The 12,321-nt window shown below is 46.9% G+C and overlaps 1 protein-coding gene across 1 annotated transcript; it reads left to right on the top strand.

Annotated features, from left to right (window-relative positions):
• The first annotated feature begins 633 nt into the window (after positions 1–633).
• On the top strand, positions 634–9,917 carry LOC129782722 (protein farnesyltransferase/geranylgeranyltransferase type-1 subunit alpha-like). The gene is made up of 9 exons (XM_055790847.1): positions 634–857; positions 1,934–2,019; positions 2,622–2,736; positions 3,576–3,680; positions 4,419–4,545; positions 4,959–5,107; positions 7,045–7,107; positions 7,614–7,785; positions 9,310–9,917. Exons 1-9 carry the CDS (start codon positions 634–636, stop codon positions 9,436–9,438), a joined length of 1,170 nt encoding a protein of 389 aa, XP_055646822.1. The 3' UTR covers positions 9,439–9,917.
• Positions 9,918–12,321: the final 2,404 nt, after the last annotated feature.

Here is a 12,321-nt window from a genome sequence, read left to right as displayed (position 1 = left end):
GGGAGGAAACACCGATCACCATGCCCGCAGCACCTGCGCAGCAGCAGTGCCGAGGACGTGCTGTTCGCGGCTCCAAGTCCCCACCTCAGCAACTGCAGCAGCGTCACCCCGAGCTCCCACCGCGCCCGCCCGGCGCCGCTGGCCCCAGGGCCTAGTCCGGGCCTTGCGCCGGCAGGCCCCGGTGCTGCGGTGGGGTGGGGTCTCACAGGAAATACGCTGCTGCGGGCAGGGGGAACGCCTCCACTGCTGGCGTCGCAGGTTCTAGCTTACGGCAGCGACTGCCAAGCACGCAGCGCCGTAGCACAGCCAGCCGCCACCCCAACAACCGGTCAGCGTTACCCCGCGCTGGGGCGCCACCAGCGCTGGCCCCGCCGGTCCCTCACGTTTCCGCCAGGGGACGGTGGAAGGGGAGGAGCAAACTGGAGCACGCCAGACCCGAGCGCCGGCTCGCCTCCCGCCGCCTCCTCCGGTACGTTCCCGGCGATTAATGAGCAGAGCCGCGAATTAATACTCTCGGCGCGGCCCCCGGGCGCTGCCGGTACCGGTTACTGGTCGGGGGGCAGCCGTCCCGCCCGCTCGGCGCGCCGCGGTCCCGGCCGCGCAGCCCCCTGCCCTCCATCCCAGGCGGGGGCGATGGAGAGCCACGCGGCCGCTCTGCCCTCCGCCGCGGCGCCCGCCTCTCTGGTTTCACCAGGCCCCGGAAGCGGCAGCGGGGCGATGGCGGCAGCGGGCCCGGCGGCAAGGCCGGCGGCGGCGGAGCTGCAGCCGGAGAAGAACGGCGGGGAGCCGGAGGGCGGCTTCGGGCAGCTGCTGGAGGAAGCGGATGCGAGGGAGGACGCCGGCTACGTGCCCTACAGGTACGGCCGCGACAGCGCAGCCCTCGACCGGCCGGGATGGGGCTGCGGCGGCGCGGAGCCTCGCTCTCGCCACGGCCGTGGCAGCCGCCCCCGCTGCTGGGGCGGCGGGAGGAGAGGGCCGGCTACTGTCCGTGCAGGGCCGGCCCCGCGGGCGGAGGAGGGGGAGGAGAGGCTGAGCGGGACGGCGGCGGGCAGGGCAGGGCCGGGCCGGGCCGGGGCGGCGGGCAGGGCTGCGGCGGCGGCGGGCAGGGCAGGGCAGGGCAGGGCAGGGCAGGATGGTGATTTGAAGAATCGGTCCCCAATATTCGAGCGAGCGAGGTGATCTTTATTCGGCAGCGCTGGGTGCATGGGGGATCGCTCCACCAAAGGCATGCACACCGAGGGAACCTTTCAGCCCCCTCTTTATACAAGTCACTCGTGTCTATTCATTAACTTTCCGGGAACACCTTAACATCTCTCACACCTGGACGATTGGCACATTCCATTCAAGGGCCTAGTATATCTTCACGTTAACAACGTGAACATATCTCGTGCCTGCGCGATGTCCTGGAGGAGTTGTCTCTACGCAGACTCTGTTCCTTAGCGGCCATGTTCGAAGCCTCCATCTTCGCTGCGTTGCATGTACAACAGGAATCTAAGACTTAGCAGTCTGTGCATCCGTCATGTGGCAGTAAGGGTCCTTGGACATCTCCCGACTTTAACTAAACATAGTTGCGTCATCCTTGAGATAAGCGGTACAGCATGCACTGTTCAGGCGGCGGTGCCGGCGGCTGGAGCGGGAAGCCTCGGCAGCCGCTCGGCGCTGCGAGCGCCGCGATCCGCTCCTACCCGAGGCACCGCGGGGCAGCTGGGGCCGTCCTCCGCCAGGCGACCTTGTGACTGAATTTTCATGTGGTCGCCTGTGTCGGTGCCTCCTTTCCTCGAGTTCACGCTGGTCTGTGCTACAGGCAATAATACAGTGGCAATAATGGGGACCGGTGGGAACAGGGGTGTGTTACTGGACGTAGATCTCTGCATGTAGCTTTGCATTTTTTGCTTCTTGGAAGCACTGAAAAGACAAAAACATGTGTTTACAGGGTCAGGAAGGAATGGGCAGATATTGAACCTATCCCTCAGAACGACGGGCCAAATCCTGTTGTTCAGATCATCTACAGTAAAAAATGTAAGTTTTAAATACATTCTGCTTTGAAAACCAAAGGCGGTTGAATTGATATCGGTCCTTGGTGGTGTGAAAGCGAAACTTCATGTTTTGGGTAATATGTTTTCTAGAGGAGCACACTGGAAAAATCAATATTCATCCTGTTACGGTGGTTGTGTGTGCTGTTTTCACCAAGCATCTCTAAAGCTGAATCTTCATCTGAGATGTGAATAGCCAAGGTTTTATTTTAAAATCATATGGCTTAAGAGGCAATACAGCAGATTGGCTGGCTCACATAATAAGGCATTTCTAGCCCACAAGTGGAAGACCGACAGACATATGAAGGTCCTGCATCTGGGGAAGTAATGTGAGTAAGCAGCAAGGCGTTTTTCTGATGGCTTTGCATATGGTTTGGATGGTGTATTTTTAAGAAATTTTGGTAGGCTTTGGGTATGCTGGTATCGTTTAGAACTTTCCACCCATAGTGCTGTCAGGCCAATCTGTAGCTGTCATTTTAACATTTATAAAGTCCACAAAATAGGAAGTAGTATCAAAGGATTATTAACCTTACACGCTAATCAGGCAGTTGTCTTATAGCCTTCAATAAGATGCTGTTATCTATTTAGTTCAAGACGTCTATGATTACTTCCGGGCGGTTCTGCAGCGGGATGAGAGAAGCGAAAGAGCTTTCAAGTTAACAGCAGATGCCATTGAGTTAAATGCTGCAAACTACACAGCATGGTAACTGATAATCTTGGGATTATTTCTGTTGTCGTTTGATTGCTGACCTCTTACGTGTTTTATAATTTTGTTAGTCTGATCAGCGTATGACTAGTTGAGTTTATGCAGAGGACTAGTGTAGACTTCCAGTGAGCTTCTGAAGAAAGTCTTTGTTCAGTATTTTCCATGTCTTATTTTGATTTAGTGGTTTTCTTTCATTTGGCTTAGAGGATATTATCAATCAAGGTCACGATTAGGCACAAAAAGAACTTTGATGTTTAACATTAGGTTGCTTACCTGATGACACAGCCTTGGCAAAATGCTGAAGATGGCCTCTGTTGACTCCAAGAAGAGGCACAAAAGCATGATAGCTGCCGTTTCCTGCGAAATAACTGCATACTTACTAAATGGTGCATTTTAGGTTAGTGTTCATTTAGATCATGAATAAACAGTGAATTTCTGATGTTCAGAGCAGGGCCCTGTAACATGTTTATGCCAACAACTACCTCTTTGTATGTCTTTATTTGACTAACTTGCATGAGGTCAGAAAGTTTACATTTCTTTAGCGCATAATTCATGGTTTCCGTGATGATAAGTACTCCTGTGGCTTGGCAGAGGTTCATTGGAAACAGGATCGCTGTGAACTTAGATAACATGCTGGTTTAACCAGCTGTATTCCAGTTCTCCCCTGTTTGATAATTGAATGGCCTTCAGCAGACCTGGATATGTGGTTTAGTTTTTTGCAGTCTTTTTAACTCATTATTTGTTAGAAAAACTGTGAACAAAGGTTATTCTGTGTTCCTCTCTGTGAATTTTAGGAGAGCCCTGTTGCAGTGTCTGAATGCTTGACTTTTGCACAGGCATTTCCGGAGAGTCCTCCTGCGGTCTTTGGGAAAGGATCTTCATGAGGAACTGAAGTACATTACAGCTATCATTGAAGATCAGCCAAAGAACTACCAAGTCTGGTAAAATCATGTTTTACTCTCAGTTCTTAACACTTTTGCGGGTAACTTTTGCTTTGTAAATTGGCTAGAGTAATTTGTGATCATTGATGCTAAAAGTTATTGAAAGTTGCTGCCTGCATCTACTGCAGTGGCGGTAGCGGAGGAGTTACATGGAGTTGCATCAGCATCACTGCCAAAGGCCTCTTTAGCAGTTTGTTCTAAAAGTGATTATGACATGCAAAAAAGGCCTTGTTTTCATTTCGATTTTTAAGCTGTCAAAATAAGCCTGACAGACCAAAAAAATGACTGATGAAAAGGCAAACAAAAAGACAAATAGAAAAAACTATTTTTTTCTTTTATTGGCTCTTGGGGTTTGCTTACCTGTTGTTTTTTGGGGGGAATAGGAAAAGCAGCAGGGTTGTTATTGCTAGAGAAATAACATAGTAGTAGAAAATTTTACTCTGCTGAAGGCTTTGGCCAGGAGTGTTAAAAGTGGGAATGTTACTTCAAGTAAACATCACTTGTCTAAAAGGAGGTGATTGGCCAATGTGTATGCGTAGTTAGAATTTGTTATAGGATAGGTATGCGTCAAATATATCTCAGGCACAAGTGAAATGTTTCGGTATGTTTGATTTGAAGTGTTTAACTAGTGTTTTGTTCCTGAGTAGTACGGTTGTTGCGTGCTGTTTGAATACAGACCACACATCATAAAAATTTTTATAGACTATTCTAAAAATAGTTTTCTCCTCTTGTCCTTAGGCATCACAGACGGATGTTGGTGGAGTGGCTGCAGGATCCATCCGAAGAGCTTGAGTTCGTAGCTGACATTCTTAAGCAAGATGCCAAAAATTACCATGCATGGCAACACAGACAGTGGGTTATTCGGGTATCGTATCCAACATTGTATTCAGAATTACTGAGACTCACTAAATAACCTGCTCAGGCTGTAGAGTTTGGTTTCTTAAATACAATCGGAATTCCATTTGGCACTTTGTTTCTTAAGGCTGAGGGGGGAAAACCAGTTGTATTTTAATGTGTGGTAGAGGTTAGCTATAAACTTGCCTTTTAAGAAGCAAGTTCAAAAAGGTCTTTTCTTGTTTGCTTGCTGTTCCGTGTGTGAATTTAATGAAGAGCTAATACCCTTGTGTGCAGCTGAATAGCGTATCATGTTCCTCGTTCACCCATCCTTAATTTATTTCTTTTAAAAAGTCTCTGTATCTAACGTTCAGAGACCTCAGGAGCAAGGAGAATATATAAAACTCTGGATTGTGACATTGTCTCTTCCTTCCCTTGCCACAGGAGTTCAAATTATGGGACAATGAACTAGAATATGTAGACCAGCTTTTGAGGGAAGATGTGAGAAACAACTCGGTTTGGAACCAACGACACTTCGTAATTTTCAGCACCATCGGCTATGATGACCCAGTAGTCCTAGACACAGAAGTCCAGTTAGTAATGCTTTTCATGCTCGCATTCAGCATTCTCCATTATATGGAAGCAAAGGAATATTTTGACAGTCCCTGTGGGCTTGTCTTTCCTGGTTTTATTGCGGTTTCTGGGCTCACTCTCGTGGATGGCAGATCAAGTGTTGGTGCATATATAGCTTGCTTCAGTACTACTGACTTGTTGAGCAGTACAGAAGCAAGCTATGCTTACCCTGGGCAAGGCGTTCTCGTGAGTCTGTGTTCCGACCCAGTTTATTGTGCAAACAAAACTTTTGGCTTTTTGTAGTCAGCTAGCTGTAGTGGAACAACCTGCAGATGTGTGGCACTGGAAACGTCGTGAGCTGTGCTGTTCAGTAGTGTCTTACGTCCTACCCTAGAAAGCTTGGAAGGAGAGGCACTCTGTGTTGTGATAAACTGCTGTTTCAGTACTACAGTAGCCACAATGATTTAAAGATAAGATGGGCGTGGCTTGTAGGAAGAGGAATTGCCTTTTGTGAGGAGTTTGATACAGCTGGAAAAAGAAAGGAGCTTTCAGGGGTTTGTGGTCAGTGCAACAACAAATGTCTCTGTGAGTTGGCCAGTTTGGAGGACAGTGAGCTTTGGAAACTGTTTCAAAGCTGCACGTTTGTAACTGAAGACAAACTGGGCTTCTAGACATTTATTTTACAGCTGATGGTGGTAAAGGAATCTTCCTGGTATGGTTTTCTTATCTCAGACCGCTGGCCAGGATTGATGGTTAGGAGAAGCTGTTTGTCTAAAGCAAAGGAGCAATGAGGAGAAGTTCCTGCAATTATTTGGAGTTACTCTTCAGAAGAAATACTGGGTCTCTGAATAGGTCCATTGGTACGTTGTTCGTAGAGGATCCCAACCCTCATCGCCTTCTGTGGTTGTCTTTGCAAACTGCTCTAAGTTGTACTTCTCTTCCAGTCTATAACTTCTCTGCAGATTAATAAATCTGAGCTATTTCTATGACTTAGGCTCGGATATTTACAGCTTTTTCTCTCCAGAGGTTGCATCTAAACATCCTCCCTTGATCTGTTTATACATGGTGCTGTGTTCAAGTTAATTAGATACCATCTAAAGAATCAGACTGTCTAAGGTTAAGACTTCAGGGATGTCATTATAGAACTGTAGCTGGGCTGCTTGTTGCTTGATAAACTCGGTCTTGGCCATAGTGACTGCAGAAAGTTAAAATGTGGGGGTTTTTTTCTTCAGTATTGCTTATAGAACTTTTTGTCAGTATTTGTTGTCTCTGAAAATCAGGTGAATGATTACGCTGGTGAAGGGCAGAAGGTAAAGTCTGTTTTGTGAAGATGAAATGTGGCTTTGCAAAAGTATGGCAGATGTCTCTTGTTGCTTTGCTTTCAGAGGAGTTGCCTAATTGTTACTTTCAAAGAGCTGCTGCAGAAGGCTGTGTGAGCTGAAAGCTCAAGCTTTGCCTTTCTGCAGTTTGCTCAAATACAGCCTCGTGAAAAAGGTTTTGCAAATAGGTACAGAACATTTTGAATAGGTACATAGTTGAGATGATCTTGCACTCATATAAACATAGCTCAACCTGGGCTTCAGTTACTCTAGCCCTTTTCAGCCCCTTGCCATTTCTGAGCATTAAGGCACAAGTTATTCCTTTAGCATACCAGGACAGTGTATCGTGTTTTTTCTTAGTGCAATTGCTCATAATTTCAAGAACTGTTTCATTATTGTATAAAATGCAGCAAATGGAAGACTTCAGAGTCTAAAACAGTTCTGTCAGTGTCTGTTGGTCTGGGACTGGCGGTGATTGTATTGCAAGGCATTTTTGATCTGTGACCCAGATGAGATGATCTGCAAAAAGTCTCTGAATCAGAGTAGAGGATGTGTTTGGGAGTGTCTGAGCACATGCCAGTAATTTCTGACTGCACTGTTAGTGGCTGCGTTCCTGACCTATTGTCTTTTTCTCACAGATACACTCTTGAGATGATCACGGCAGTGCCACATAATGAGAGCGCTTGGAACTATTTAAAAGGGTGAGGTATTCTTCTCTGTGGGGCAAAGAGAGTATCTGTAGAAAGTGTCTTACGCCTAGCTCTTAACTAGAAAGAGCTTGTTGCTGTTCATTCTAGTGTTGTGGGCTTAAGCAGGGAGGCGAAAGCTTGCTCAAAGGCTTAATACATCAACCTAATTTCTCTGTAACTGTCCGCTAAGTTTCTGGCCCTGTAGTTCTTGTGGGAGATTGCAAGTGCTTCGCATGCTTTTAAAAACTTGGCCTGTGATGTTACTGGGTTCAAGAGCCTAGAGTAGGAAGCAGTGAGCATGCTTTCAGTCTTAGTTTCTGCTCAGTTGAGCATGCCTGTATTTAGCCTACTGCCACATTAAGCTGTATTACTGCTGCATGCTGCTTACTTTCTGCCTTACTTGAGTTTGCACCCTTGTTTCAAAACTGATCTCTAAATAAAGGAGTCATAACCAAAATTGAATTCTTCACACCGTATTTCCCGGCATTACGTTTCAAGCCTATTAACCTCTGTTCTAGGATTCTACAGGATCGTGGTCTTTCTGAGTATCCAAATCTGTTAGAGCAGCTGTTGAATTTGCAGCCTAGCCACAGTTCACCCTATCTGATTGCCTTTCTTGTGGACATATATGAAGATATGCTTGAGAACCAGTGTGATAACAAGGAAGAAACACTAAACAAGGCATTGGAGGTACGTTTTGAGAGGTTGGGTTTGCTTCTCAGGAATGCTATCTGTTGCTCTCTTGGTTTATATCCTGACAAAATGAGATTGATTTTCATAACTAGAGCAGGTTATTTGTCAATCTCAGGAGCTCTGTGGGGAGTTGAACTTGAAAGCCAGATAATCCCAAGAGTCTCATGAACTTTTCTGTAAATAGTAATTTGCCAGTTACAAAATCACTGTAAGTTTTCTTCACCTGGTGGCGAAGGAAGGTTCCTAACACTGCCTGCGGAAGAAAGGAGATACTTGAACAATCAAGGAGGTTCTGATGCTAACTTTGTAGTCCAAAATCACTTACCTGCAGGCTAGTGAATCTTGCCTCAAGTATCTGTATCTAAACTCCCTTTGCACTTCTTAGGTCTTTCCAAGAAAGCTGGCAGAATTAGCTTAAAGGCTAGTAGGCACTGGGGACATTGTGAGGAATGTCAGGCACCATTTCCTACAGAGAATAAATGACTCGTAGCAATGTTGTGTATTCCCTGACCTGCACATTTGGGGAGATCCGTGTGGTTTGCAGTGTAGTTTTTACATTACTTTTTTACTTTTTTACTTTTACTTTTCATTCACTGTGGAACAGACTGGAACACAGTGTAAGTAGAGCTGCCGTTCTCACATGGAGTCTGTATTCCAAAGTTTGTCAACACTTTTCCTTTGTTGTGTTCTACAACCAGAGTATAAATAAGTGCAGTTGTACCTCACAGCTTGGTGTCCCTTTATACTGTCTCTCTGAGTTTGACTTCTTCATCTATTTAGGCATGGAATCTCCTGTTTCGCAACTCTCATTCACTGACCAGGGCAATGCCCTCTGCATTATCAAAGGGAATTGACTAGAAGACTTGCACAGTGTTCATAGCATATACCTTTTACACAGCACATCCTGTGAGCGGGGTTGACTTCTGTGCCTCGCTGCTTACCCAAGTCGAAATAAAACAAATCAGAATGTGTAGAAATAGCGTGCGGCACCAGCTTTAACATGTCGTGAGAGAAGGTTACTGACTTGCATGGAGAATCCTTTTGGGACAGTATGCTGAGGGAAAAACCATAAACAAAATACCTCCTGTCAGTCCACTGGCAGTACTGGAGATTTAAGAGCAGGATGTTCCCCCGCTGTTTTGAATGAAGTGGTTTACAGCTACTGGACCACTGAAAGACAGTCAGGTTTGTCAGGAAGTCCCAAGTACGCTGTAGTGTACTGCAGGCTGAATAGCCTGGGATAGATGACGAGTGGTGGGCACAGAAAGGAGTCATGGGGAAGCAGTTGCAACTGAAGTAGGACTGGGGAGGTTTGTGCAGTGTCAGACTGGTTGACTATCAATTGGAATTGATACCGGTTTGAGGTCACTGGACAGTTGCAACTGGTGAATAAAACAAGTGTTGCTAAGAAAGGTGTTTTAATACTAGCTTAATCCTATATTGCCTGTGTTTTTATAAAGATAATTAAGAATTCCATCAGCTTTTGGTGTAACACTCCAATGTCTCAATTGTCTTTCGTAGTTGTGTGAAATTCTAGCTAAAGAAAAAGACACCATCCGGAAGGAATACTGGAGATATATTGGAAGGTCCCTTAAGGACAAGCACGGCTCAGGCACTGAACAGAGCATGCTGACAGACAAACAGCAGTAACTGAATTTGGAAGAAAACTGCTCACCACCTGCTGACTGATGCCTGGCCAGCCCCCAAGGAATGATCAGCAGGTGCCGGCCAACCCCCAGTCCCCAGTTTGTATACTGAGCGTGACATCCCATGGTATGGAATACCTCTTTGGCTAGCTCAGGTCAGCTGTCCTAGCTGTGCCCCCTCCCAGTTTCTTGTGTCCCTCCAGCCCTCTGGCTGGCAAGGCCTGAGAAACTGTGAAGTCCTGGAATTAACATAAACATTACCCAGCAACAATTAAAAACCATCAGTGTTCTGTCGACATTGTTCTCGCATCGTAGCCAAAACACAACACTTTACTACTTACTAAGAAGAAAATTAACCTTATCCCAGCCAAAACCAGGACAGTATCCACCCCTTATTCCATACCATTTATGTCATGCAGCATTTTCCAATACGTAACCACATCTCCTGTCTTTTAATATAAATACACGGATATCATTCCCTTAGTCTGTGGACCATCCTTCTGAAGTCCGCTGCGTTCATTTAGTCCGTGACATTGGGCTTCATCTGTTACAACAGTCTGTCCAGGTGGGAAAGATGGTGTGAGTTGTTGGATTGTTGTGTCTTGGAGGCAGTTCTAATTCTATTAGAGCTGCCCTGATCTGGTTTCACCAAAGTCATTCTTCATTGGTGTGACAGTTGAAAAGGACTCGGGTTCAAATCCAAAGTGGTAGAGATGGCACCACAAGGCACTCAGTGTACTAATAGGCATATAGAAATGACAATATACAATACTGTGTAACAATTAACATCACACAACTTAATTAATTGGCTGTTTTCACCCAAAATCAAATCCCCTTGAGGCACACATCAAACTTCCCCATCCTTCCGTATTACCTAGTAAGTGCTCCCGGGTCCATTAGCAAAAGCGGTCCCACAAGTGTGTTTGCCTTTGCCTGAGGCAGGAATGACCCAGACTGTGTTCCCAGACATAATGTTAAGGTGGACTGCTGGAACTGTGTCCCTTTCTACAGCATGTAGAAGCTTTGGTTGGGCGGGTCCAGCTTGTCTGATAGGTCCTGTGGTGTTGACTAACCAGGTGGCCTTTGCTGAGTGTGTATGCCAGTGTTTGAAAGTTCCACCACCCTTTGCTTTCAGTGTAGTCTTTTAACAGTCCGTTACATCACTCAGTTTTCCCAGAGGCTGGTGCATGGTAGGGAATATGATACACACGCTCGATGCCATGCTCTTTGGCCCAGGTGTTTACGAGACTGTTTCAGAACAGTCTCTGTTGTCTGATTCTGTTCTGTTCTGCTCTTTCTGGGGTGCCGTGTCATCCCAAGACCTGCCTTTCAAGGCCCAGGATGGCGCCTTTTCAACCTGTGGCATGGGGCACAGGGTATGTTTCCAGCCATCTGGTGGTTGCTTCCACCATTGTAAACACAGGGCGTTTGTCTGGGTGAGTCTGGGGGAGTGCAATATAGTCAGTCTGCCAGGCCTCCCCGTACTGTTATTTCAGCCATCATCCTCCATACCACAGAGGCTTTTAACTGCTTGGCTTGCTTAATTGCAGCACATGTGTCACATTTGTGGATTACCTGTGCAGTAGCGTCCGTGGTTAAGTCCACCCCTCGATCCTGGGCCCACCTATATTTTGCATCTCTTCTTTGATGGCCTGAGGTGTCATGGGTCCACCGAGCTATAAGTAACTCACCCTTACGTTGCCAATCCATATCCACCTGAGCCACTTCAGTCTCAGCTTCTTGATCTACCTGCTGGTTGTTTCGGTGTTCTTCAGTGGCCTAGCTCTTGGGTACGCGAGCATTTACGTGACGTACTTTTACAACCAGGTTCTACCCCCCTCCCCGAGCAGCAATATCTTGCTGCAGTGTGGCAGCCCAGATGGGTTCACCTCTCTGTTGCCAATTACTTCGCTTCCATTGCTGCAGCTGCCCCCACAGGGCATTTGCCACCATCCATGAGTCAGGATAGAGTTAAAGCATCAGCCACCTTCCTCATTCAGCAACCTCTAAAGCCAGCTGGGTAGCTTTCACCTCTGCAAACTGACTTGATTCCCCTTCAGCAGATTCTGCATCATGTCACAGGGGTCTCCATACAGCCGCCTTCCACCTCTGTTGCTTTCCTACCAATACCACAGGACCCATCGGTAAATAAAGCATACTTCTTTACGGTCAGGCAGTTCATGGTACGATGGGGCTTCTTCAGCACGTGTCACCTTTTCTTCTGGTGACATCCTGAAGTCTTTGCCTTTTGGCCAGTCCATAAGAATTTCCAAGATTCCTGGATGATTGGGATTGCCTATCTGAGCTCGTTGTGTAATCAGCGTGACCCACTTACTCCACCTAGCAGCAGTTGCATGATGTGTAGAGGAGGCCCTCCCTTGAAACCTCCATCCCAGCACTGGTAACCGGGGCGCCAGAAGGAGCTGTGCTTCACTACTGATCATTTCCAAGGCAACTCGAACCCCTTCATAAGCTGCCAGTATCTCTTTTTCAGTTGGAGTCTGGTGGGCATCAGATCCTCTCTATCACCGATGCCAAAAGCCCAAGGACTGACCTTGAGTGTCCCCTGGTGCTTTCTGCTAGGTGCTCCAGGCAGGGCCATTCTCCCCGGCTGTGGTGTAGAGCACATTCTTTACGTCTTGCGCAGTCCAAACTGGCACAAGGCCTTGCTCGAACTATCTCTCGTTTAATTTATTCAGAGGCTTGTTGCTCAGGGCCCCATTTAAAATAGTTTTCCTTTCACATCACGCGATAAAGAGGGTTTACAATCGTACTGTAACTTGGTATGTTCATTCTCCAAAAGCCCAAAACGCCTAAGAAAGCGTGAGTTTCTTTCTTACTAGTTGGTGGAGACATCCCTGCTGTTTTGTTGATCGCATCTGTTGGG

This window comes from Falco peregrinus, chromosome Z, assembly GCF_023634155.1.
Source record: "Falco peregrinus isolate bFalPer1 chromosome Z, bFalPer1.pri, whole genome shotgun sequence".
Taxonomy (NCBI): Eukaryota; Metazoa; Chordata; class Aves; order Falconiformes; family Falconidae; genus Falco; species Falco peregrinus.
The sequence above is the reverse complement of the archived record's forward strand: the minus strand, read 5'-3'. Positions and strand labels throughout refer to the sequence as shown.